The sequence below is a fragment of the Melozone crissalis genome, unplaced genomic scaffold (assembly GCF_028551555.1).
Source record: "Melozone crissalis strain CALT ecotype California unplaced genomic scaffold, PUWL_Pcris_2 ptg000007l_1, whole genome shotgun sequence".
NCBI lineage: Eukaryota > Metazoa > Chordata > Aves > Passeriformes > Passerellidae > Melozone > Melozone crissalis.
In genome coordinates this window covers 6,371,775-6,398,605 of record NW_026535785.1, presented here as the reverse complement: position 1 = coordinate 6,398,605, position 26,831 = coordinate 6,371,775, and the positions used below count along the sequence as shown (strand labels likewise).

The 26,831-nt window shown below is 51.1% G+C and overlaps 1 protein-coding gene across 2 annotated transcripts; it reads right to left on the bottom strand.

Moving 5' to 3' along the window:
* Positions 1–32: 32 nt before the first annotated feature.
* Positions 33–26,831, bottom strand: CSNK2A2 (casein kinase 2 alpha 2). Of its 2 annotated transcripts, XM_054296362.1 has the most exons (12): positions 26,723–26,831; positions 26,429–26,540; positions 15,559–15,660; positions 14,800–14,850; positions 8,650–8,709; positions 6,604–6,687; positions 5,688–5,798; positions 5,379–5,480; positions 4,965–5,065; positions 4,132–4,280; positions 3,853–3,946; positions 33–447 (listed from the first exon to the last, which is right to left on the bottom strand). In XM_054296362.1, the coding sequence occupies exons 1-11, from the start codon at positions 26,824–26,826 to the stop codon at positions 3,870–3,872; spliced, it is 1,053 nt and encodes a 350-aa protein (XP_054152337.1). In that variant the 5' UTR covers positions 26,827–26,831; the 3' UTR covers positions 33–447; positions 3,853–3,869. The 2 variants fall into 2 exon arrangements, with proteins under 2 accessions (XP_054152337.1, XP_054152336.1); XM_054296361.1 differs by lacking the exon at positions 33–447 and having other exon boundaries at positions 2,429–3,946.

Genomic DNA, 26,831 nt, shown 5'->3' with positions numbered 1-26,831 from the left:
TGCTTCTTTTAAAACTTTTATTCAACAATATAGAATTCTTTTAATTATAGTATAGAACTGTCCATCACGATACTACATCCCCTGCAACCCCCATGTCCTGGAAGAGACAGGCGCGAGCTGTCCAACCATGGTCCATCAGAGGTTGGGGGGGAACAGCCGGAACAGAGGAAGGAACGACTAACCAACAACTGCTTTGCACACCCTTCACATTTCCACGCTTTCTGGGTCAGGAAGAGCTCAACAAGGAAACAGAGGCAGAAGAACCTTTAACACTCGGAGGGAAGGGCTGCGGTCATGGCGAGGCGAGTGCCGTCCAGCCAGGCGTGCGCCCCGCTCTGAGCCCCGCCCGCGCCGCGCAGTCCGCCCGCCGTCGCTCTACCGCGCCGATGGGACGTTTGATTTGGTTCTCATTCTGCTTATGGAAAATTGGGAGCAACAGCATCGGACCTGAGGAGAGACGGGAGGAGGGAAGTGAGCGTCGCGGGGCACTGCCAGCTCCACACGGAGCTCCTGGGCTGGGCACGCTGCCCCCGGTCTGCCACCCCACCCCAGCCAGGCCCAGGCACACCCTGCATGGCCCTCTGCACCTGGGGACAGCAGGGAACCTCTGCAGGGACCTGGGGACAGCAGGGAACCTCAGCCTGCTTTGGAAGAGGAGAGAAAGGAAGGCAGAGCTGAGAAAGGAAAGAGAGAGATGCAGTCCAGCAAAGCAGAACTGTCACAGACAGCCAGAGACAAGTTTGGACTTTTTTTTCCATGACCTGCTGTTTGGAGTTTCCCTCCACTACCACAAACACCTCCCATAATTCCACTAAAGGTGCCCATCATGCCCGGCACACTTCCAACAGACAAGCTGGCAAAGCTGCTTGCTGCATCCATTTCCTGTTGCATCCCTTAGTGGCTGTGGGGCTCAGTTTTGAGCCTTTCCTCTTACAAGGCACTCAGCCAAACCAGTGCTCTACCTCTGCTAGAAAGCTGGAGCCAGGCCAGCTGAAAGGCCAGGAACATGCACTAGGACTCTCCTAACTTTTTCCAGGAGAATGCAGATGAAGATGCAGGTTCCCCAGTCCTCTTAACTTCCTGGGTACAAAGCACTCTTCCCCAGCTCCTGGCTGTCCTTGCAGCCAGGAGAATGCTTTGCTAAGGTCCAGAGGAGAGAAGGATTTCCTGCTCTGAGTGCTGGAAGAGCCACTGGCTGCACAGATAAACTGGTGCAAGCTGCAGTTGAACATCCCCACTGCCCTGGGATCAGGAGACTCCACACCCTCCTCATTCCCAGACTACTCTTGCTCAGCTGCTGTTTCCCTCCAGGATGAATCTGTCACTGCTCATCCTACCTTAGAGCTGGGGTAGGGATGTGGGGAGATAAGGGGCAGGTTGTTCCAGCCTCTCTGCTTAATGCAGCCAGGGAAAGCCATTTCAGTCTCTGGAAGAGCAACTCTCTTCCTCTGCTTGAGGGTACCAGGAAAAGAATTCCTGATGCAGGTTTACAGAACAGACACTTCCCCAAGTAGCACCTTGAAATTTCACCACCAGGTTCAGACACTGTCAAGCATTTATATGCAGCACACTCATACACAGTGGTCAACGGCGTTCACCTACCAAAGTTCCCCCACTCAACCCATTTTTCTTCTCCCCACCTCTCCTGCCTTGCCCCTCCAGAAGCTGGGAATGCCAACACACAAGAGCTGGAAAACAGACAAGCTTCTCCCACAGCAACTTGGACAGGCCATGAGAAACATCCACTTCTCAATGGAGCAATTCAATAGATATTTTAAATCAGTTCAAAACTTGATATTAAAACCCCAAACCAATCGTGCTGCTACTGGCAGAGCGTAAAGAGCACAAGAGACCCCCCCCCGCCCCTCAGGCCAGGCAGCCTGGAGGGTGGGCAGATGGAAAGAGAGGGCTGGGAACACTCACCAATACTGCCTTCAGCAGCCTCTGCAGGAGACCAAATGCTGGCAAGGCCCTGCAGGACGGCAGCTGCTCCCCAGCCACACACCCAGGACAGTCCCCAGGTGCAAGGAGACAGCTACTCCCTACTCAGCACATCTTTAGACCAAGTCATCCATGCAGGCTGAAAGCAGATGAGCAGGGGGGGCGCACAGGTGGAGAACCCCGAGTTCCAGCTGTGCACTGGTGACCTGGTCTGACCCATCAGGTAACAGCAGTCAGGTCTGTCCCTCAGTGCAGCACAAGAGCTGAGCCCCACGCTGTGCCCAAACCCTCACACCTCCTCTGCAGAGACAATCTGCCCCAAACTCTCAGGGCTGACAGCAGGAAGAACTGCAACCAAAGACTGAGTGAGAGATCCCAAAAAAACACAGACAAGAGGGGCTGGAAGAGCCCACCTGCCCTCCTGGAGGAGACAAGGCCTCCAGCTCTCAGGCCTTCTGGCTATCCCATAGATTTGAGACGGCAGACGTTCAGACGTATAGATATTTATTGGTTTCAGTGAATTATACAAATGGATTGACCTGCTGTCGATGCCAATAGAACTTTATTGGAATATGGAATGTAAACAGATGTTTCAAATAGAAACATTGCAACCTTATAAAAAATTAACTATTTCAACAATGCCGCAGAAGGAAATTCTGTGTTTAGGTGCTGGTGGGAAAACACTATCTCCAGCGTCTAGGTTTGAGTGTCACCAGAACCACTTGATGAAGTTACACACAGAACAAGTAGAGGAGGCAACTGTGAATTGTGGGGCTATAAAGCCATCGAGGGATCTGATGAAAGAACCCATAAGACGAACCCCCCACCCCCCAACAGGATCGGCACCCCGGAATTCAACAAATGGCTGACTTTGTTCAAACACTGCGTGGGATCCCAAGGCCTGGACCAGGAGCTGCACAGCCCCTGCCCTGACACTGCTGTTTGTGGATCCTCCCCCCTCCCTGTGCTCTCCTCCCCGGCCTCCTCTCCACTCCTCCATGCTGCGGTGCTGGATTGAACCGCTCCAGAGCTGTGCTCTGGCACAAGTCTGCGTCTGGCACGAATTCTCATGGGAGCCACGTCATGAGGTACGTGGTTGCACACCTATCACAAGAAATCTTGCAACACTGACTTTCCTGAGCTCGGTGGGAAAGTCTGGATAGTCCCTCCCCTCTCCTGCCACAAGAGCAGCCCTCACATTCACAAGTTTCCAAAGCAGGTCTATTGAGTTTCTTCTCAGAGCGAGCCTTTGTCAAACACACTGGAGGGGGGGATCTCCTCTCCCCAGCAACTCGGATCGGTGCCTTTGTTTTAATGCTCCAAACCAATCCCGAGATGCTGCTGGGTTTGTGGGTTGTTTTTTGTCAAACTCTCCCCCCCCTCCCCCCCAACCACCCCGGTATTCACAATTGAAACTGGAATTCAAGGGCCAAATTCAAGCCCAGAGTGAGCAGTAAAGACTTGGACCTCAAAACAGAGTTGCACCTGCTGACCCCCAGCCTGAATTTGGTTCATTCAGAGTCTACAAGTCAGAAAGGCAAGTTTAGAAAGAGGCATGCTAAGGGCTGATGGTGGAACGACCAATTTGTCCCCACCAGCATGGTGGGGAAGGCTGGACTGAGAAGGAAGAGAAGGATCCATAGAGATGTGAACCAGAATCAGTTGTGTGGAGCCCTGGGGATATCACTACATATTTAGCTCTTGCAAGACCATTTGCCCAGGGCTTTGGTACCACAGGGTTAGAGTTACATTAACCACAACCACCAGAGAGGAACTGAGGTTTAAGACCCCCCCCAAGGTTAGATTTCTGCCAAGTATAAAGGGGAGGGAAAGGAGGGGGGGGTCCTTGGTTCTTTTCCCTTCACTGTGTGACCGAAGGTTTTGCTTTTATTTGTAAACATCTTGAATTACCCGTCGTTTTCCAGTCCTCATCGTGCTGTTGTCATGCCACTGGAGAGCACAGCATTTTCTGAGCTGGGCTGGGACTGCTCCTTCACCACTGGATCTGCAGGAGACAGACCAGGCAGGAAAAGGAAACAGCATTTAATGAAGAGGAAGCTCCACCCAGGCAAATCCTTCCAGAGAAACTGCCCTGAAACCCCACAGAGCTGCTAAGGCTTCTGCGGAGTGGGGAGCCAAAATGTGCCCCCACAACTGCATCCCTGCTGGCCCCAGCTACTGCAGACTCACAGAAATAGGGGTGATCCATGGCCTCCTTGGCAGTCAGCCTCTGTTGATGGTCATATCGCAGCAGCTTGTCCAGGAGGTCAAGGACTTCAGGACTGACCAGGTGCCTGTTCTCGCTGTGGATGAAGTTCTCCCAGCGCTTCCGGGAATGCCTGCAAAGGGACAAAGGGACCAGCTGTCACTGCACAGCACTACCCCATGTCCCAGGGGCATCACCTGCCACCAGCCCCTTCTGACTGTAGGTGGCTGTGATAAACAGCCCACAGCTCTTCCTTGCACAAGCTACTGCCCAGCAAACACCTGCCAAAGGTGGAAAATCCTCTTTATGTACACAACTGTATGATCTCCTGTGCCAGGGAAGGTACAGCATTGTACATTCCCTTCTGTCTACACGGACTAGACAACACTATGTGGCAGGCAGGGTGATACTCCTGGGACTAGAACTGGTCTGGCTTGCCAGCCAGCCTCACAGAAGTTGTCCTCACTATTCCATCCATTCCACTTGTCCTTTTCAGAAATCTCAACTGGAAGACTCTGAGCTGCTCAGCCCACACTTAACTGCAGTTTCTACATCTCCATGTAAAGTATGTGAACATGCAGGAGAGAGAAGAAACAGGGGATGGCACATGAATCATGGGGGACACAAAAGAAAAGAGCCTGCATTCAGTGACTTCCTGAGATGGCATGAGCAGCTGGATGTGAAGCCTGCAAGCAGCACCGTTATCCAGAAGATCGAGCAGGCCTTTGCTGAGAGTGCCTCAAGGGTACAGACATCAGTTGATCTCCCTCTCTGTGCTTACAAGGAAAAAAAGGCAGCATTTCACTTCTGCACTTACTGGCCCAGGATGTCATTGAAGTGTGGGTCCAGTTCTATGTGGTACTTCTTGAGATACCCATACAGCTCATCTGTGCCCAGGACCTTTGCGATGCGAACCAGCTGGAACAAAAGGCACGTTCAGAGAGCAGAAGGGCAGCCCAGCACTCTTCTGCAGAGCCAGAGCTGCCCAAATCTAAGAGCCCTCCTTCTGGAAACATCCAGACAGAAGGAGTTTCTCCCTTGAAACTTGTTTTTGCAAGAGGTGCAGAAAACAAGTTACCTACACAAGGCAGCAAAATCAGAGATGGCTCAACCAAACATAGCAGCAACCTCCCAGCCTGGCAGCCCCATCCCCAGAGCCTCCCCACTGTACACACAGAGATGAACTGGGGACAAACTTTTCACAAAGTAAGCCAGGTAACAATGTCTTTACTTGGTCATAATTGTCCTGGCCGTGGAAGAAGGGCTCCTTTCGGAAGATCATGCTTGCCAGCATACAGCCTAAACTCCACATGTCTAAGCTGTAGTCATACATCTGAGGGAGAAAAGGAGAAGCTGTCAGAAACTCACCACAGCCTGGTTCCCCACAAGCACAGGCAGCCTCAGCCTTTGCACTTCACAGCCAGCCTCTCTCCAACCCAGGCAATGCCCTGACAGGCAAAACCAGACAACCCAAAGGTGGCTGAAGTGCAGCCACAAGTGTTATCACTGGACAGACAGCAAGGAGGAGACAGACTCTTACTTGGTAGTCCACAAGGAGCTCTGGTCCTTTGAAGTACCTAGAGGCCACACGGACGTTGTATTCCTGAGCTGGGTGGTAGAACTCGGCCAGACCCCAGTCTATGAGCCGCAGCTGGGAGGGCAGGAGAGACACAGAGTCACCAGCCAGGCACGAGGAGCCACTGGCCAAACCTCAATCCCCTGCTGCAAGGGTGGAGCCCAGGGTGGAGGGAGCCCTCTGTGGAGATGCTCTCAGCAGTTCTCTGATCAGGTTTTCCCTTTCCCCTAACATCAAAAGGTGGGGCAAAGCCCAGCTTAGACAGCTCCAATGCCTTCTGATTTTACCAGCACCACCAGGTCCTTGAGTACTAAGGAACAGGCAAAAGTCTCATCCCACTGTTTAGAAGGGCTGGGCTGAAGGCAGTGTTGATTTTACCTGGGGACTGAGAGCAGAAGATGGGGCAGGAGGGGCTCAGCACATCCCCACAGCTGCACGGATGGACAACCTGCTTACTAGGGATGGACTCCAGTAAGAGATTCCCTTCCTTATACACCTTGCCTTGCCTGTGCAGCCACTGCTGATTGACAGAGAGGGACCTGTGGACCACCAACCAGTTCCTTGATACAAATTCCAGGTCCCTGGGGCAGGCACACACAGCACTCAGGTACCATGATGGGATAGGCCCCTGTGCTGCCCATTTCCTGTGGCCTAACCAGCACACCCCAGCAGTGAGGGAGCCATGGACTCCACAGAGGTGCTTCCCTGTGGGACTTTGACCATCTCCTGATGCTGGCACAGGTGGAGGGGAGCCAGAAGAGAAAGGTTACAGAGGTCTGTGCAGCTTAGAGGGGGATCTGCCAGGGCTATGGGTACAGAGGCAGCAGAGTTTCCAGGTCCCCTGGAAAACCCCTGCTTGTAAGCCCTGGTGTCACAGTACCTTTTTCTGTTGGTGGTCTATCATGACGTTGTGGGGTTTGACATCCCTGTGCATGATTCCCATGCTGTGACAGTAATCCAGGGCCTGGCAGACACACACACACACATTAGACATGGCTGTAACCATGGGCACAGCATCACCAATGAAACAGTTCTCAGCCAGAAGCAAGAGTTTACAGGAAGTGCCATAACCCTGGCACATGGAATGAGCAGTTTCAGCTCTTATGCTGCACGTGATAAAGTGACAAGCTGGCAACAAGACTGTGTGGACCTTGTGCCCTACTGCAGTCACAGGTGTTCCCTGCATTCCCTGCACAGTTGTTGAACACCACAATGCAGAGAGGTGTCCCACCTGGGTAGCCCTGTGCTTCCTAGGTCAGGCTCTCTCCCTAGCAAGGAAATAATTCCTACATGCATGCAGTTTTATGGCCTTCCACTGAGGCTTTCCACTTGTGTCCCAAAACACACTCAAGTTAGAAAGTCACCTCTGCCCTGCTGATTTAAGCCAAACTGCACTTAAAATAGGCAGGTGAAAGCACATGAGGGAGAGCAAAGCTGCTTCAAGCTTGTAGGCAGGAGCACATATAAGCTCCCCAGCTCCATGACCTTGCACCACTTGCCCCCCCCAGCGCAGCTGTTCCCTTGAGCAAGGGGGTGAGAATGTTGTTTTCTCATCTCCAAGGGGAGGGAGATCCATCCATCAACATCTATCAGATGCTGTGGCATCTCCAGCAGCACAGAAAGAGGGTACAGCTTGTAGTCATTCAATACCCAAGACACCAGTGCCAGGGAAGCAATGCTGTCCTTGGGCCTGTGCCACAGAGGGAAGCAAGGAGGCAACAGCTTCATCCCAGCAGAGAACAGCCCTGCAGTGACACATGGCCTCACAGGACTCACACACACTGTGCTCCTGGATCTCCAGTCCAGGAGATCTCTAACAGGTTACACCAACTGCCTCCAGGGATGAAGCTCCTCTAGTGTCTTGTGTGTGTCTTCTAGTGTCTTGTGTCTCAAGTATCATCTCAACTTCATCACCCCTCCCATCCCAATCCCAGGCTGCCTCAGGCTCACTCCCACACCCAGCAGGAAGGTCCTTCCCTTGCACACAGGTGGACAAGCATGGGGCTGAAGAGAAGAAAGCCTCCCTCGAGCCCACTGGATGTGTTTCAGGAATTCTCTTTCAATCATCATGTCCTGGAGCACAAAGGGCTTTCCTAGCCTGTCCCACTCATTTCCAGACAATGGGAGCTGCAGAGAGCCAGCCCAGAAGGGCCAAGGCCCTGAGACAGCCAAGCTGCTCCAGCAGGTCAGCCCTGGGATGGGTCACAGCTGTCAGCTCTCCCCTGTGCCTCCCCTGCCCTGCAGCTGGAGACCCCCAAGAGCCAGAGCAGCACATCCCACAGACCTGCCATGGCTCCTGGAGGGAATTTCCATGGGGAAGTGCAAGCTAGGCTCGTTAAGGGGAGGTATTCAGGGCACTTCTCACCTTTCATCAGAGGGGCAAGGAAAGCTTTGGCTGGGAGGTGTCAAAGGAAAGTCCTGATGTTACATCTAACAGCTGGCATAACTACTGGGCAGAATTCACCTTCAGGGGCTGCATTTGAATACTGCAGCAGGGAAAAGCCTGGAGCTGCCAATCCCTCTCTTCTACTCTCCCTAGCATCACAGCTCCCCAGCCCTGCCTCAAGGGCCTTGTCCTGGCTCTGGCTGTTTTTCTGGGAGTTGATTTTCCTCACAGCAGCACAATGACAGTGCAAGAGTCATAGGGAGACCAAGCACAGCTCTGCCTGGTGACATAACCACAAACACTTCAGACCTCAGAGCATCACAGACTCTTTGGAGGTGACCAAAGGCCCCCAGTTTGGCTGCAATATCTCACAGCAACAACCAGGTAACCTGATCTCTTCCCAAACCTTCCCAGGTTATGAGACTTGGATTCTGCCCTGAACACAAGAGAAGTAACTTAGCAACAGTGCCCCATGAGCCCCACTACTGCCACCCTCGTTCCTGGTCTCCCATCCAGACTGTCATGTGCAATGCCACTCACCTTAAGCAGCTCATACATATAAAACCGAATATCAAAGTCTGTCAGGATCTGGTACAGTTGCTGAAACAGATTTGGGGAGGGAGGAAAAAAAAAGAGAGAAAAAATAAATACTCCAGATTTGGATTAGTTTAATTTCCTGCACCCCACCTGCTTCCAGTCATTTACCCATTCCAGATTCCCTATGAATGCCACCATTCCTGAGGGCTCTCCTGATCTCAGACCTGCCAGGAAATCTAGAAAGGATGCAAGAGCTCCTGTGAAATGCTACTGGCATCATTCAGACTTGTCACAACTTTCCAGCAGGAGATGTCTGGCTGTCTGTCCAAGGGGAACAGAGCTCCGGAGGAGGCACAGACAATTGTGACTTTCTTTCTGTTATCAAGTCACTGTGATGACTTTGTATGCCAGCACTGACAACAGCATTCAAAGAAGGTGGGCTGGGAACACATGGGAAGGTGTTCAGGGTGTGACAGGGAGAGGAAAACATCAATTTAAAGGAGCATGGGGTTGGGAGGCACAAAGAGAGCCAGGAGCCACAGGGCTCTATCCTCTCCTCTATCCCAGGGTAAAGGCTGACGCAACTGAAGAGCACAGGAATGCTGGTAGGACCAAGGGCAGCACTAACTGAGTTGTTGGGAAGTGCTCACTGCCACCACTCTCCTCTCCTGTGTCCTGCAGCAGCTCATGTGGAGGTGACAGAGCTCCAGGGGCACTTCAATCTGCCCTGTGCCACCAGCACCATCACAGGAAAACTCATCTTCCTGCTGCTCCCACACCAGGACACAGCTGGCCCAAAATTTGCCTTCTGCTCTGTATCTGTCACTGGCTGTGGAGTCAGTCCAACCTTGTTGAGCTGTCCTCTCTCCCAGGGAAAGCAAGGCAAGATGCCAGGGCAGGGCAAGGAAGGACACTCACAGGGCAGCAGTGGGACCAGACCTCTCTGGCCTTTCTTACAAACAAGGATCATCTCACAGCTCAGACAAATCACCAATTGCATCAGCACTGGAGCCCGCTGTCCATCACAGGCACCACTTGGCAGCTTCAGGAAAAATCCCAGAGCAAGGGATTGAAATTCACATTCCAAAGAACCAGCTCTGGCCCTGGATCCCCTCCAGGCCCATGCTGAGATCCTCAGGTTCCTGCCTTACTGAGGGCCATCTGCAAAGAGCCCCCATCCAGCCCCAAAATCAGAAATCATCTGACAATATACAAGTGTCACTTACACACACAGAGCTTCAACAGCCTCCAGGACACAACTGCATTGTATTCTCGTGAGCTGGGATGATCCTAATGCTTTGGAGCAACCCAGTGAAGCAGACAAGTGAGCAGAGAGCAAAAAAGACATAGCCACAAGCTACAGAGCCATAGCAGGGATGGATTTCCTGACTTGTGCACAACTGATGCAGGACACAGGGCCAGCAGAGGACAGCTGAGTCCTTCCAGGTCTGTTTAAATGGCTTCCTAGGTTACAAACACTGTGAGAAATGTGTAAAACATCTCCTTCTGGCATTCACTGCCCTGTTTGACTTCACCTGGCAACACCAATGCACCTGGGGCAGGAGGAGGGCAGGAAGGCAGTGGCATTACCAGTCTAAGCCTCATTTTCCCTATTCCCTGGCTCTCTGCCTCTTGCTGCCTGGAAGTGGGAAGGGAGGGGATGGAAGGGAGGTCACCAATGTCTTTCTTCTCAGACCTGCAGTGCTGCTGCTTCTCTGGCTCATGGCCTTTGGCACTGGACCATGATAAGCCCAAACACTGTTGGGCAAACAGCATTCAACAGATTTCCCTGGGAGAGCTGCCTGTGAAACCCAGCCCCTGTGACCTCTGGCAGTGCCGAGGCCAGCAGTGCCCAGCTCTGCTCAGCACAGGGAACAGCCCCTGCAGGAGCCTGCTCAGCCCTGCAGGCAGCCCATGAATGCAGACAGCTCTGAAGGACAGAGCCAAGGCTTCCACTGCAAGTGGCTCCTGCACAGGCAGCTGCCTCAAGCAGGCTTTGACAGAGGGCTCCAAATCCCCTCTGCCCAGCCTAGCAGGGCAGGACAGTCACCTCCTTTGCAGACCTACCCAGCTCAGCACTCAGGATCCCACAAGGCCCCAGAGACCTGGGCTGGTCTCCTTTCTCCATACACAGCACCAGGAAAGGCCAAACCCACCCACAGGCAGCCACTACCCCTCTCCAGCTTTTGGTGGTGTTCTGGCACACATCACAGAAAAATCACAAACCAATCCTGTTTGTGCCTGAGGAGGCAGAGACACACTTCCCCCAGCATGGGGCTGACAGGAGTTAAATGCTCATTCCTCTCCCTTGAGTGAGCAACACAGCTGGCTACGTGCAGGAAGCAGCATCTGCAGAGCAACAGGGTGGCTGTGAGGAGACACACTGCTTTGGGGTGCAGGGCAGCAGCAGCAACAAAAGGAAAAAAAAAAGGAAAACAGTTCCCAAAGCATCCAGCCTTGGCAGGCACACAAGGGAGGAGAATCTTTTCTACTTCTGCATTGCTTATGCAGGGCAACAACCATTTTTTTAAACAAACTCTGGATGTACAAGGATAAAACCCAAGCACACATTTCCCTCACAGCAACTGGGCCTGAAAAATCACCAAAATGCAGGTGAAGGGGAAGACTTGACTCAAAAGCCCACTGTACCCACAGCTCCAGCAGGCTGAACATCCTGAAGCAACCCTCCATTGCTCACCTTTCTTACCCATCTCATCTTCAGCTCCAAACCTGCTAGAGCAAACCCAAGCAAGAACTGCTCCTTGACACCTGTCTGTTCCCCTGTGCCCCTTTGGGGCAATGAAAGGCACAGAACCAGGTACAGAACACATGACAGCTGCCAGGGGCTGAAGTGCAGGCGTCTCATTTCTAGTTTGAAACCAATTAGCAAAAGACATTTAATTTCACTGATGGCTCCTCAGTTGCATGTGGCTCTGCAGTGCAGCTTTCATTTAAGGCAAATTGCTGTGGGGAGCTTGAATGCTCTCAGATGACAAGTAATGCAGCAGGTCTGAGGAGAAACACTAACCCTGTACACAAGCTGCTGTGCTCACACAGCAGAATACAGAATACAGATCCAGCCTGGCTCCAGCTCATCCTCCTGGCAAGTGCTGCCACTTCCAGAAGGGAGCAGACAGGTAATTTAAGAAAATGTAATCAGCTCTGGGGAGGTATCACCTAAGTCTCCTGTTTATTCTCATCATTTAAGAATAGTGAAATAAAAGCTTGTGCTTCTGATCTGGGATCTTGGATGCCACAGAACTGCAGCTCTGCCCAGGCAGAGAGAGCTGAGGAAATCCAGCAGCCACTTCCATGGTGCACTGACATGAACAGTGTTCTGCCATTTGAACAGGCAAAGGGGTCAAAGTATCAGCATCAAAGCAAAAAATAACAATGCTGGAGGAAAAGGAACTTCCAGAAAGGAGACAATTGAGCAGACATCCAAGTTTGTGAGCAATTACTGCCAACAGGACAGAGAAAAATGAAAGCCTGTGGAGTGGTCAGCAACCACCTGGTGCCTGCAAAACGTGTCTCCAGGAGCTGAGGCCTCCCAGCCCTCCTCACAGGAGAAGGTCAGCCAGGACTGCCAACACTGCAGCTGCATCTCTCCTCAGGAGCTGCCAGCAGCTGGGGGTCACAGCCCTGAGCCACACAGGCTGCCCTGGGAACCCCTCACACACCCTGAAGGGGATCTGCCAGTGACATGCTGGCTCTCATCAGTGCTGCTGAATCCAGATGCCAACACAGAGATGGGCACATCAGCCACAGCCACATCCAAACAAAGAGAAGAGGTCCTTGTCACCTGGATTAGCTCCTGTGGCACTTAACTCCAGCAGAACTTGGCTGCCCAGGGATATAATGACTATGGAGCAGGGGGACAATGACTGGGTGCTCTCCAGCTGCTTCACATGTGCAGGCACAGAGCAAGTTGAGACCAACACAAGTGGTCTCACATACTCTGTACTCTCTGCTTGGCACTTAGAGCAAGGGAAGAGACATCTTGGGAGTTTCTATGTAGAAGAAGACACCCACAGGCACCCTCAGCAGAAGCAGCCCTATAATCTGCAATTAGCTGCAGCCCCAAGAACCTACTCAAACAGGCAGACAGCTCATGGGAGTGGAGCATCAAACAACCCACACACCCCATACACAGCTAGGGAAATTCAGGTTACAAATAAGCTCTGAACACAAGAAGCCACACTGCATGCCCTGGGGACACACTTGCATTCCCAAGACAAGTTATTCCTGCCTTGTACCAATCAGCATCAAAAGCATCAATACTTTCTGTCCTGGACTTGTACAGCTGTGAATCTGGGCTTCCCCAAGGAGCAAGGCTTTCTCCCAGGAGCCTACAGAAGTCTGCTGCAAGCTCGTGTGGTTGTTTCTAATGCAACAGGCAGAGCTGAGCACTGTCACTTGTGCAGTGCCAGTCCAATGTCCTCAGTGCTGCAGCAGTGCCCAGCCTGGCTCTCCATGTGCCCAGGATGGCCAAAGCACCATGGACTCCAAGCCCAGCATTTTCACTTAGGAGTCTCTGCTGGCCACCAGCCCCAAGGTACTGCTGAACACTTCATGGACACACTTCAGTTTCTGGGGGATATCCTTGAGGATAATCTTTTTCCTCTAAGGACATGTCAGAGTGGTGTAATCACATTTTGACTTGGAAACACACAGAGCAATCCTCAGCAAGGTGTACCAGTACCTGAGCAATGTAGCTTATCTCAAGACATGTATTAAAAATAAAAACCAATGAAATAATCAAAAGGTCTCTAAAGAGAAAGTTAAAAACTTCTAGGATCAGTATTCCAAGGAGGCTGTGGGTCACAGAAGCACAGGGGCACATTCCCAACACAGAGGCACTGGCACAGCCCAGCTGATGTCAACAAAGCCCAGGCAAACCAAACCTGCTTTAATTAGCCCTGAAAGGTCACCACAGAGCACTCCTCTCATGGCTGTTTACTTGATGGAGACAACACTCCTCTCCCCACCCAGAGCTGTCAGGGCAGATGCTGCTGCAAGTTGCTGTAATTGTGGCTCCTGCAGTTATCTCTACATGAGATTAAGCAGCACTCAGAACTCACTGCAGCATGGCTGCAGCTCTGCCCACATACACACATCCCACCTGGCAGCACCCACTCACCAGCCCACCCCACAGGCACACAAACTATGTCACAAACTATGTGAGCTGCCCCTCAGCATGCAGGGCTGCAGGAGCTGGTCTGGGAGCTGCCTCCTTTATAACCAACACCAGCCCAAGATCCTTCTCTGGGTGTTTGGTACATCTGCTTCCTACAAAACCTGTACCTACATAATGATCTGGGACAGAAAGGAAGAAAAAACACCATCCCATAACATGGAATGAAAGAGATCCCTGAATGGAGCAGGAGGGATGACTGCTGGCTTCCTAATGGCAACTGCTCAATTAATTCTCCACCACTGACTTAGTGATTTAGGGCAAAGGCTCACATGGGGGAAGCAAAGATACCATTAAGATAGGTGTGGCTGCTAATTACAGATCCCTTTTGCCTGGAAGCATTTTGGAAGCAAAGGCAGTTGTAGCTGCAGTCTGACAGAAGGACCCTCATTTTGGGAACAGTAATATCCCTGGGAGCCCCCAGACATCAGAAGAGCCTCAGGGAATATGCTACAGCCTCAGACAAGGAAAAAAAGCTCTTAAAATGTATTCAACAATGTTCAACCCCTCACAACCAGGCAGTGGGAGATGAGCTCTCCAGCCTCTGCCACCCCACAGATCCCAGGTCTGAAGGATTCCAGAATAAATCTGAATAAATAAATCAGAATAAATAAATGTGACCAGCTCCATCAACTGCACTGCTGTAAACAGAGCACTTCAGCTCAGGGATTAACTTGGGCTGAATATATAGCACAGCAGTGATTACTAAATTGAGAAGGGAGCAAGAATATCTAACCTGTTGACCTTACTCCTCAGAGTTGGGACATTCAGCACACAAATCTTTTATGCCTTTTCATCCACAGCCCATCAACAGGTTTCTGATTTACATGGAGAAAGAAAAGTGAAGCTGACAATTGTGAAAACTCTAAATTCCCCCCACAGCTCTTGAGGATTATATGAAAATCACAACATTTTACAGAAATGGGAAGCCTCCCTCCTCTACATTCAGGCAAACTCACCTTAAAATCTGTGTTATTGATGTACTCAAACACCAAAGCAGGGGTCTTTGACTGCAAGAGAGAAAAAGTCATGGTTTAAAATACACACTTGACCTTTCTTTGGCTCCAAGAGACCTGAGAAAGCCTTTGCTTCCTGCCCAGCCCTCACTAGGGACAGCAAGGTGGGAGCAGGACATGGCAAGTGCAGCCCTGCTCATACCCCACACTCTGAGCACCAAATCAGCATTTTGGCCAGCACTGCTCCCCCCCACCACGGAACAGAGAGAGCACTGGGCCAGGCAAAACCTGTCACCAGCAGCTGAGGCCTCCCAGGAGAGAGGTCAGCCAGGACTGTGACACTGCAGCAGGATTTCCTCTCCAGGGCTGCCAGAGGCTGGGAGTCACAGCCCTGAGCCAGCTGCCAGGCACAGAGAGCTCCCCGGGAATGGGGGAACTGTGGCACTGCAGACCATGGCATGAGCACTGGTCACTGGGTAGGACAGCAACCAGAAGGATTAAAGGGCTCAATATCCAGTTGCCCTGGCTGGTACTTAGGTTACAGATGCCAGGCAGAAGGTTACAGGCTCTGCTTTCTTACAGGAAATTTGTCAGATTTCAAAACTTTCCCCCATCAGCTGGGGCAACTCACAAAGGACACAGAAGGGGTGTTGAGGAGTCTGGGGAACATGGAAAGGAAGAGGAGCCCACCAAACCAATCAGCCTGTGCCTCCAGCTGGTGGGAAGGCAATCCCAGCACACCCCCCCAGCACAGGCACCTACCACTGGATCCTTGACAGTGTCAATCAGATTAATGATGTTGGTGCCACCACGGAGATTCTCCAGAATCTTAACCTCGCGTTTTATCTTCTTTTTCTTCACTGGCTTAAATAGACAAAAGAAATTAGAAGTGAGAGTCCTTCCAGAAATTAACACTGATTTCTGCCACTAATTTTGACTGGAACACATCACCTCCCCTCCTCTCTCTGCTCCCACCCTCACATGGGAACATTTTTAGCACCAAAGAGGAGACAGACACTTTGCATGAACTAGGATTTCCCTCTCATCCATGAAACCCTTCCATGCATCAGGGGGACAATCAAACCACTCCAGACAAACAGAACTGTGACTCCAGTAACTGTGGTTAGAAGTGCCTTGGACTGCTGTGTGGTAACCTCAGCATACTGATTCATGCTGTGCACTCAGAGTCACAGGACAAGCATGGTGGACCCAGCTCTGCTTTTATTTACCAGCACTAACCAGTCTTTCACTTTTCAGCCTGTTTCCCAATGAGTACTTGAATCCCATGAAATGATAACCTGAGAGTCTCCAGCACCAAGATTACTTGTAAGCTCAGACACTGCTGTGCCTCACTTGCAACCACCTCAAATGCACAGAGCCAACTGCACTGCATGTCACTGCATCCATAACCATGATTATTTTTAAAGCCTAAAGACATTTTAAACAGTTCTGACTCCTCCTCTCATCTGCTCAGTCTCAGGAGCCCTCTTTGCAAAGTAAGCTTTCCTCTGGACATCCCCCTGTGGAGAGTGACAAAGAACAGCTGCTCCCAAGGCAGAGGCTCAGTGCCTGGGCTGGCTTTTACACTCTGCTGATCCAGTGGTTCACTTCAATGCAAATGAACGTTTCTGTAACTCATCCACTCCCAGCACAACCCCAGCTCTGTGCCTGCTAGAAATGAAAGGCAGCTTAGAGCAGATAAGAGGTGAGACTCTTTCATGAGCCTTGGCTATTGACCAGTGTGGGCAGCAGCAGCTGCAAGTCACCAAGTCCAGCAGTCCTTCATTCCATAGCTGGAACATCCCCTCCTGCCCCACCAGTACCACTAAAAAGAACTGCAGAGACATCTTGCAGGGACTGGTAAAGCCCTTTGCTAGCAAAGGCCCATCTCTGAGGCTGCTGATGAAAGCACTCCTCCCCAGACTTCGAGCTTTCTAAAACATTCATCATCTGGCACTGAATCTGGTATGTGTGGAGGGGTGTGATGAGGAATGGCAAAGGTATGAGGCACCTTTCCAAAGTAACACACATTAGCAGATGTCTGTGTGAAGGACAAGGAGCCACAGGAGCTCAGCAGCTCATGCTCACCACCTCACCTCTGCCACAGCCTCCCACTTCTATGATGGCCACAGAATGCTGATGGTACAACTCATACTCCCCTTACAGGCAAATCCAAGGCAATTCCTGTTTTCAGACCCCTGGCAGAAATGTATGAGCAGACAGGAGAAAGAACAGAAGGTTTTATATAGTGGGAAAATATGGCATTTATGTAAGTGATAAAATATGCTGTATTTCCAGGCTCTTCAGGTGGCTGAAACCTTCAGATTCGAATCCTGCTCTTCTCCTCTTGCAAGTTAAAAGGCATGAGCTAGACTTTAAAGCCAAAAGATGAGAATCTCAGCCTGAAGCAAAGTGCCAAAAATAACACCAATGCCAGCACAGGGAGCGTCAGCACCTCACAAAGCCACTGTGGAAAATGGCAGCAAGGCCACGGCAGCTGTCAGAGCTGGAGTGATGCTGGGCAGGAACTGCTGGGGAGTGGGACCCACAGCCCCAGGGCAGCACCCAGAGAATGCTGGAGCTCCTGGAGCTTGGAGAAAGGGAGAATCAGCCAGAGCAGGGGCATGAAAACCAGCAAGAGTGAGGGAACCTGAGAGGAGGATGCTTCATTAGGAACTAATTTAATTGACGTCAGCACGGAGACAGACACCACCCTTGTGTCACCCACATGCACAGATCTTACCAGAAGGCCAAGATGGAATTAGAGGATGTAATTTGGTTACTCTGCTTGTCCAGTGAGGCAGATGCACACACAAGCTGTTTTCCAAGGAACTTCAAAGAGGAATTGAGGCACTGATATCCTGAAGGTGTTCCCTGAATGGCCTGGCTATGACAGACATGCCTTCCAGCCTCTCTGCTGCAGCACTTGCACCTGTCTGGGAGCTGAAACAGCCCCTGAACACAGCCAAGAGAATCCAAAGCCCACTGTGAAACATCTTTTCCTTTGTACTCTAGTTATTTCAGGGGCCTTTTGCATCAGCTAGGTAGGGGAGGATATCCCTCCATCCCTCCAAGATTCCCTTTTCTCCTTTCACAGCAACCACTGCTCCCACTGGGGCAGAAGTTCTCTTCCAGTCACTTCCACATGTTTCTTTGACCTTTTGCAGGATGGGAAAATGATGTTCTGTGTTATCTCCATCAGAAATCTACCCTTACCCACCACACACTAAAACACTAGAGCAGACAAAATCAGTGACTTGTAGAAAAAGGAGAGAAGAAAGTTGGTCTTTTTTAAATGAAATGCCTGCAGGTGATCACCACCAGCAGCATCTCTGACATCACCAAGGGAAGACACTTGGGCGAACACTGTCTCAGCAAGAGGGAGAGTTAAAAGCCACTCACTGTTTGGACTTTTTCTGGCTAAGCTGCAGGACTGCAGAGCTCAGGCCAGGCTGGCCACACCATCCCCACATCAGCTGTGAGCTGGGACCAGGGCCCCACCAGCCTCCAGGCAGGGCTGGGAAGCTCTGCATCCTCAGACACACTCGGAGTGGAGTTTTCCACCACTGAGTAAACAAGGATGAGGCAAAAGAAATGCCATTGGCTGAAGTCATTTCAGAGGAAAAGCTATTGCCCAGGAGTGTCCTCAGAGACAGCACTGGGGGGAACAGTTTCCCCATTTCAGTGGTGACTGCAGGCCTGCACCCCATCCTGCACAGCTTTCACCTCCCCAGCCTCACACCACCTCCCACCCACAGGTCCCACACCACTGCTGCAAACACCATGTGCTATCCAAGGGCACATCACTGGGGCTCCTTTTTTGCCCAGTAACCCATTCCAAGCCCAAGCTCTTGCATCCCATGAAACAATAAGTCAAGTCAAGCAAGTCAAACCCCTTGGTGCAAACCACTCCAGCACATGGCCAGCACTGCACTGGGGGTAATGTTCAAACCAGAGAAACTTTGCTGCCTCCCCTCATATCCCAGAGCCCAGCAGAGCTGAAACTACAGGCTGGCAGCAGCATATCAGCCACACACCAGGATTAAGTCTGGGTTGCTACAACTGTCTCTGAGAGTCACCCGATCTGTCTCTCCAAGGATGTTGACTCCAAACACACATGGATTAAATGTGAACTGAAGCTATTATGGCCTCCAACCATCTGCCTCTCCCAGCAGGGATAGCTTCTAAAACACCAGCCCTTGCAGCCAGAGTATTTTTAACAATACTCATTTAAGGCTGTTTTATTAAACCAGGCTATGAACAGCAGCATTTCAGGTTGTGCTTCCTACACAGGCCAGTCCTCCTGCACTGGGAGGAGGATTTCCAGCAGAGGAAAGGAGCAGGCCCCTCAACAAAATTAACTGCTCCTGAGTTTGATCTGCCTGTGTTTGCAAGGCAATGTTTTCCACAGGTACAGCCTCCAACTCCATCTGTTCCCACGCCAGAGGTATTTCAAAGCTTTCCTCCCTGCTGGGAATTCTCCAGTGACCAGTATGGGTCAAACCCTTCCCTCTGGAAGGGGCTCCAGCACAGTCCCTCTGCTCTGTGCAAACACCTACTTGTGTGAAATCTGTACAAACTTGACAGCTTGGAGACTTCTGTCGCATTTGGTTGAAATTGGCCAACCAGTGCAAAAACTCCTGGGGGGAGGAGGGGGAGAAAGGCTGACAGACAGCAGGATTGCGTAAGACTCGTTTCCATAGGAAACCAGGCTAAAAGACATGTCTCACTTTAACCGTGTCTACACTGGGAGGGGTTTCATTACTTCAACTGCATCAGTACCCTTAGAACAACATTACTGTCTAGCACAAGCCAGTTTTCCAGTTTCCCAGAAAATTGCTTCCTTCCTCAGGCAAACTGGAAGTGAGGTGGCTGTGGATTGTGGAGACAAAACATGCAGCTCATTGAGAGTGCCCAGAGCAGAGGGACAAGATCACCTCCAGCCACAGGAGGATGGTGTCTCTCCTCAGCCACCTCTCCTTTCGTGGCTGCAGGATTCCCACCCTACCAGCCAAATGGATAAAGATGCTTCAATTCCCTTGAAAGGCAGGCAGAAGAGGGAGTGACAGTGACCAGAGCCATCCCAACTCTCTTTGCCCAAAGTCTGGGGAGCATCATGCAAAGTTATCCCTCTGCACAGGTGAAAAATGTCACACAATAAGCTTTGCAGTCAGGTAGATCCTGATCCAAAACCACCTTTTTGTGACCAAGAGAACACACCCTGGGTCATTTCCCACAGGATCATGCAAACTTGTAAGCAGGGAAGGAGTCCAGCTGCAGTAAACACCAGCTGGGAGAATTAACATTGTTTGCTAAAATAAACCTTTAAATAAAGGACTGCAATCATCACTTCCTGTCTAGAGTGAATAAATGGCTGCCTGGCTAAGCATCTTTTTTGCTTGGTTTCTAGAGCAAAGGGAGAACACTGTTCTGTCAGATGCTCCAGTTCCAGCCTTCCCCAACAACCTGGGAAGGCACTGCTTGAATCCAAGCAAAGAGAGAAATCAGATTTGTTATCCAAAATTCTCTACACGTTTCCTCACTGTGAAAGAAAAGCAGTGACCAGGAAGGCATGTGAAATACGAGTCAAGTCCAAAGCATAAAAATCATTTTCCATTAGCCCAGAGCAGGCAGCCTGGCAGTGCACACATGCTGCCAGCTGAGGAGCACACGTGCTGCTCTGAAGGAATCCCAGAAGGTGCTGGGCTTTACCCAGCAGGTGCTCTGAAACAAAACTGGGGTTAGCACAGCAGGAAAGAAGGTTTAGCAGTCAAAAGATACAAATCCATGAGAAAATAAAGTGATGTATTCCACCACCCCATTAAAAAAAAAAAATCAATTATTTGCTCACCAAGTCTGAATAGGCTGGAAATACAACGATGCTTCCAGTGAACAAGCAGGGAGATGTGAACACACAATGTCCAGGACCAGTGAAAGGCTCCAGCAGCATCCCTGTCACAGGCTTTGAACATTTCAAAGCTGGCACTAGAAGCTCATTTGTCTCTAGCAAGTATTATCAAAAGGATCACAATAATCGGCCTATAAAGCCCAACACCAATTGCTCAATAGGAAAATTGGCTTCAGAGCAGCTCTGCTTATTTTGCCAGACATCAGCTGGGAAACCAAATAATCGTATTCCAAAGAGCTACAAAATCGAGGAGCCCACTTATGTGAACATTCTGTTGGTTGTTTGCATTTTACCACTTCCATTGTGGAAATTCAAACTTTTGTGAGCTGCTCTTGAATTTTAGAAAAGAGGGGGGGAAATCATACCTTGAAAGTACAAAAGTACTACTGCTTTTTTAGTTAAATAAAATATACTTAAGTTTGGTAGAATATCCCAGCATGTATTCTGAAGGCAGTTTCATTCTTTCCTTTAGCATCCTTTTCATTCCAACATGGCACACCCCAAACCAGCCCTCCTGGGGCTGCAGAACTGCCCATGATACATCAAGAATTCTGCAGGCAGCTAAAAGTGAGACATGTGAGGACCAAGCCCTGATCCCCACCACCATTCCATGGGATGGGAATCTTCCTTCAGGCCCCTGCAGACACAGGGCTGTATCTCACCCTTGTCCACGTGGGAGCTGCAGCTTTGCAGCTCATCAGTTCCTTGGTGTTACACCACCACCAGGAGAGTCTCCAGCTGCATCTCCAGGCCTCTGAAGGCACCCAGTGCTGTCCCAGTTGGTCTCAGCTCTCACAAGGCTAGGCTCCAGCAGACAACTCTGCCAAGCTCATTGTGGGCAACTGGTGCTTGAAAGAGCAGAGCTGTGTGCCCATCTCTCTTGCAAAAGGGCTCATTTCAAGACTGCCAGAGGAGGAAGTGGGCCAGGGGGAGCTGCTTCAGTGCATGCAAATGCAGGAGGAGCAAGAGACACAGAGCTAGCAGGAGCAGGCATTGAACGGCTTTGGTGGAAGGTCACTGATGCAGTCAAAAGCTCCAGCCTGAGGGACCAACAGCAGCCAATCCTATTTCCCTGTGCAATCCCTCCTGCACAGCAGCATGAGGGTCATTTCATCTCCCCTCTAGAACAAGCTGATGTATGTGGGCTCTAAAGCTTGTAGAGACAGAAGAAAACTTGGCAGAGCCACCATCCCAACTTGGTTCTGTAGCTGGAGTGACAACCGAGTTCAGCACTGGCAGGATCTTCCAAGAGTGCCTGGTATAAGGAGCAGCTCTGGAGGGTTCACACAGCCCAAATGCGGGAACAGGGGCAAAACAAAGCCAAACGAGCAAGAATGCACTTGTGAAACCATGCACATGGTTGAAATTTCCAGTGCATGGACTCAGCACAGAGGGACAAAAGCCACCAAAGGAGAAAAAGGCTATTTCATCACTGCTGCAGGACCTCCATCTTACTGGTCCCTCTCCTTGCATCTGCATTTTTCCCCTACCTCCACTCATGTTGTGCCTATGCAGAGTAACCACACTAGGACACAAGCCAGCCTCTTTTTGATGGGTTTAATGCTTTGCAGGCAAGCAGAGCATTCATGGACACATAGGGGCATCACAAAAGCAGGATGACTCCTGATTCCTGTAGACACCTCCCAACATGGATGCTGTAATCTCCACCCCATGGAGGGGTGCAGTAGGGATGGAGGCAGTACTGGGAGGTGAAGGACACACCTACACAGGTGGTACAGCCAGCACTCAGCACTAACTGCAGGTAACTCCTTATGGCAGCATCATTCTCACTACATGGTATCACCTGTAGCAGTTACAAGCAATGTGGAAAGTCAGCCTTGGGCTTCTAGAGTGGCAGCTTGCAACACTGTTCATATCCTCCAAGAACAGTTACCCCAGAACAGAGGATTCACTTTAAAGGCATGCAGGGAGACATTTTAGAGCGGCATTAGCAGAAAAACAAAATGAGAAGCTCTTCAAAGAGACAGCACAGACTGACCTCAGTGCTCCATCAAAAACTTCTGTGTGGTAAGATGTGGAAGAGGAGAGCTGTGCTTCAGATACCTGCATTGCATGTAGACAACACAGGGCTCACTGGCAACAAGGATGTCTTAAAGCTCCTTTGGACAGGCTGAGGAATGTCAGGCCCCATCCTGGGAGTCAAACCTTAGCATCAGATTTAAGCACGACATGAAAACACGTACAGAACAGTTTCACACACTCCCCCTTCCTGGTGTGGGCTGCCCCAAGGCAGGCAGGAAGCAGGGCCACAGCTGTGCCCAGGCCAGGCAGATCAAAGAGCAGACAGGAACCTCTAGCACCAGGGAGGGAGTGTGGAGCAGAGCTGCTGGCTGACTCCATGCCCTGCTAACCTGAGGGGCAGGAAGGTCAGTACAGTGCAGTCCCCACACTTCAGAACCTTCTCACTCTTTGCTCCCTGAATACATTGAAAATGGGGGAGTTGTCCTCTGCCTCAGTGCTCAGGATAAAAGCTTCTGGAGGATTTTGGGCAGGAGGTGTCTTGTGTGGCAAACCAGGCTCCTGCCCCACTGCTTTGCACACACCATCCTACACAGTGCATCCTGATGTCCTGCTGCAGTGGAGTGAGAAGCAACCTGCTTGCTTCATTTGCCTTTTTAAAAAAGAGCTGCAGAATTTTCCCGGGAAAAGTGACATTGAGAGCATCATATTTGTAAGGCCCTTGATCCAGAAAATAGTAATGTCAAAGCCATTTGCATGATCTTAATTCTCTTCCTTTGCTGATACACGTTATGACCACAACAAACAACAACCCATTTCCCTGCAGGATATGCCTGGTGCTGCACTTGGGGTAGCAGAACTGAAAGGAAATGCTGGGTGCTGGCCAGGGAAACAGGACACCTTGCTTTGTGGAAGCCCAAAAGGCTGAGAGCACTGTGGTACCAACCAGAGCCCTCAGCTCCCTGGTCTTGTCCAAAGTTAAAATTCTTCACGGAGCACGTACAGACAAACCAGGCAAGTGGCTGGAAGAGCAGTTATCTCCCTCATGCAGCCCTAAACCAGGAGTCATGCTCTAGTCTCAGCTTTGTTGAGGCTAAGGGACTTGCCCAAAGTCACACAGGAAATCTCTGTGGCTCAGTTCTGCATCAAAGGGTGATAAAATTTCCTGACCTCTGTGGAGGATGGTACAAGATGTTCAGGTAGTACAACACCAAAGCAGGGGAAGTACTTGCTATGTGCTAGCTGGAGCTCAGAAGGGACAAGCTGCTTCAAAGAGCAAAGGCCAGGGAGAATCACCAGTGACTTCCCATGAAGCTGAGATATCCAGACAGTGACTCCTGCTAAAACTCCCTCTAACACCTAGAGTGTACATAAATTGTACTCTCAAAAATGTTAAAGAGAAAGGAGCAGCTGTGCTAAAGAATTGCATCCATTGCCCAACCATGGTACTTCCCTTTGATCCATCCCTGCACCACACAAAAACCTGAAGACTTCTGGTTGCATTTCCCATCTCACAGAATCCAAATTTTTCCCCAGTTAGGAGGAACAGAGACACCCAGCCCCTCTGCCCCTTTGCCAAGGCTCCCGTGTAGATAGATGCAATTACATTCACAATTAAGTTTTGAGCCTAGTTACAGGAAACCAGAGGCACTTTCCACAGATCAGAGTGATGCTATTGCCACACTTCACAGGTTTTCATAATGTACACAACGTGGTGCTCTGAAACTCCCTTTTCACTGACCCACTTTCCACTGAGGAGAAAGTTCATCTTTATTTATCTGGACCTTCTGCTTTTCCTTGCTCACTCACAGGAATGCTGTCTGCATGTTAATGCTAGTGGGGAGGGCCAGGGGAACCAGTGGCAACACCAACCACTTCATATCTGGGACAATCCAGTCTCCTGCTTGCAGGGCATTAAGGCAACACATTCAGGCCCCAAGGAGGAGCACCCAGCTGCCCTGAGATGACTCTTGCCAGCTGACTCACTGTCCAGGGCTGACAGGCTCCCCAGCTGTGACAGAGTTCAGCTGCCACAGGCAGGGCAGCATCGCTCCAGGGGAGGCTCTTTGGGCTGGGAAGAGGCAGGAGCAGGGCTTCTGATGACTTTCCCTGCAGCCTCCTCTCAGCCTCGTGGTGCCTTTCCATGTGGGACAAGATCTAGGATTTCAATAAACCACAGCAGTCCCAAAGAGGCCATCAGGGGCTCCAGAGCAGCATGCACAAGTGTGCAGTTTCCCCAGGCCAGCCACAAGGCATCTTGCTGTAAAATCCAGCTCTGCACTTGCCACTTGTGACCACTGTCTCGCAGCAAAAACTTCTGCCTGCATCTGCTTTAAAAAAGACAAAACCCCAAATCACAGAAAGCATCCAAAGGAGGGGGAGCATGCCAGAGGAACCTGGCTTGGCAAGGACACATGAACCTCACCACTCTGCCCTGATGTCAGGCTCAGCCACAGAGGCTCTCCCAAACAGCTCACCTGGGCACGTCCTTGCCCACAGCCAAAGCTGGGTTTGTGTGCCTCCTCCCAGAGGCAGATGGAACATCACACCTTCCCCAGGAGTGCTGGCTGGACAAATCATAACAAGTTCTTTGGGAAAGCAATGCAGATCTCAAGGAAGCAGGCACAGAGAGAGTGGGAATGTCAGCAGAGACAGCCAGACACGCTATCCCAGTGGATCCAGGGAATGCCTTAAGGCTACAGCCCTGCAGAGATGCAAGTCCTGGAAAGCTGCTCTTCTCAGTGGCTGCAGGGGCACACTGAGCTCAGAAACCCCTGCACACTGTGGATAAATGTGTGCCCAAATTCTCAGGACACCCATGGTCAGACACTGGTTCCCACGTGCTCTTGGGGAACAAGTGACAAGTGTCGCTGGACCAACAAGTGACAGCCACAAGTGTCAGCCAAGCCAGAACCAAACACACTGCAACTCTAACCTTTCATCTCTGTCTTAACTCCCCTGCCTGCCCTGAGATCACCAACACAGAGTGCTGCTAGTACAGTTAGCACAGCTCGCTGTGAGCTGTTGCTTCAGTGTCAAACACGGCGAGACATGCCCTGCAGTGTACAACCTGTGCACAGCCATCCCAAACTACAACCTCCCAGTGCTGCACAGAGGTCCCCATAGCCCAACCCCACCAGGGTCAACACACCAGCACACAGGTCACCAACACTGCCAAACTTTGGTAGGTCTCCTTGAGTCTCCTCAAGTTTCCATAGCGTTTGTAGTCTGGCTGTGATGAAGTTATTTTTCACATCAGATCCTCTAAAGGACTGAATATAAAATATTAGTGCTTTTTTAACCGCTGAGCATCCCACAGCCTGGCTCTGAAAAGGCCACATGCCGGCTGTCTAGAGATTAACAGAAGGATTCTCCCCTCCAGGCTTCACATTCCTGTTGAAATGGCAGTCCCTGGGCTGTTTTAGACGGGCATTGCCAGACACGATTTGCCAAACACAGGCAGAACACGCAATGCTGTTCAAATGTCAGGACTCAGAGCTCTCCCCCACCAGAGGAACTCTCAGCCCTGAGCTACGCTGGACAAGGAGGGGTGGAGACATCAAAACATCGCTACAGCCCGCAAGACACCAAATCCATTTCCAAACACACCATCCCGATGTCCGAGAAAAGAGGAGTTTTGGGGTAAAGAAAGAGATCCAACAGTTCTTTGGCCCTGCCAACCCAGCTCCTCTCTCTCTCGCTCCCAGCCACCACAAGCCCCTACATCATCAACGGGATACTCACCTTGAGGATCTTCACCACGACCCTCTCGTTGTTGGTGATGTTGATGGCCTCAAAGACCTCGCTGTACTTCCCTCGGCCGAGCTTTCGAACCAGCTGGTAGTCGTCCTGGTTGCTGCGGGCACCAAGAGGAGAGAGGCGGCGGTGGGGGAAGAGTGGATAACGAACGGGGCAGCGGGGTCCCCTCCCAGCCCCCCGGGACAGCCCAGCCCAGCCCGGCACGGGGGATCGGGAACCCTCCCCACGGGCTGAGGCCCTCCCGCGGCAGGGAGGGCGGGTCCCCGCATGGCGCTTTACCCCCAGCTCGGGACGTGCGCCTCGTAGTCCCAGTACTCGCGGCTCCTCAGGCTGTTCACCTCCGCGTACACCCGCGCCCGGCTGCCGGCGGCCGGGCCGGGCATGGCGG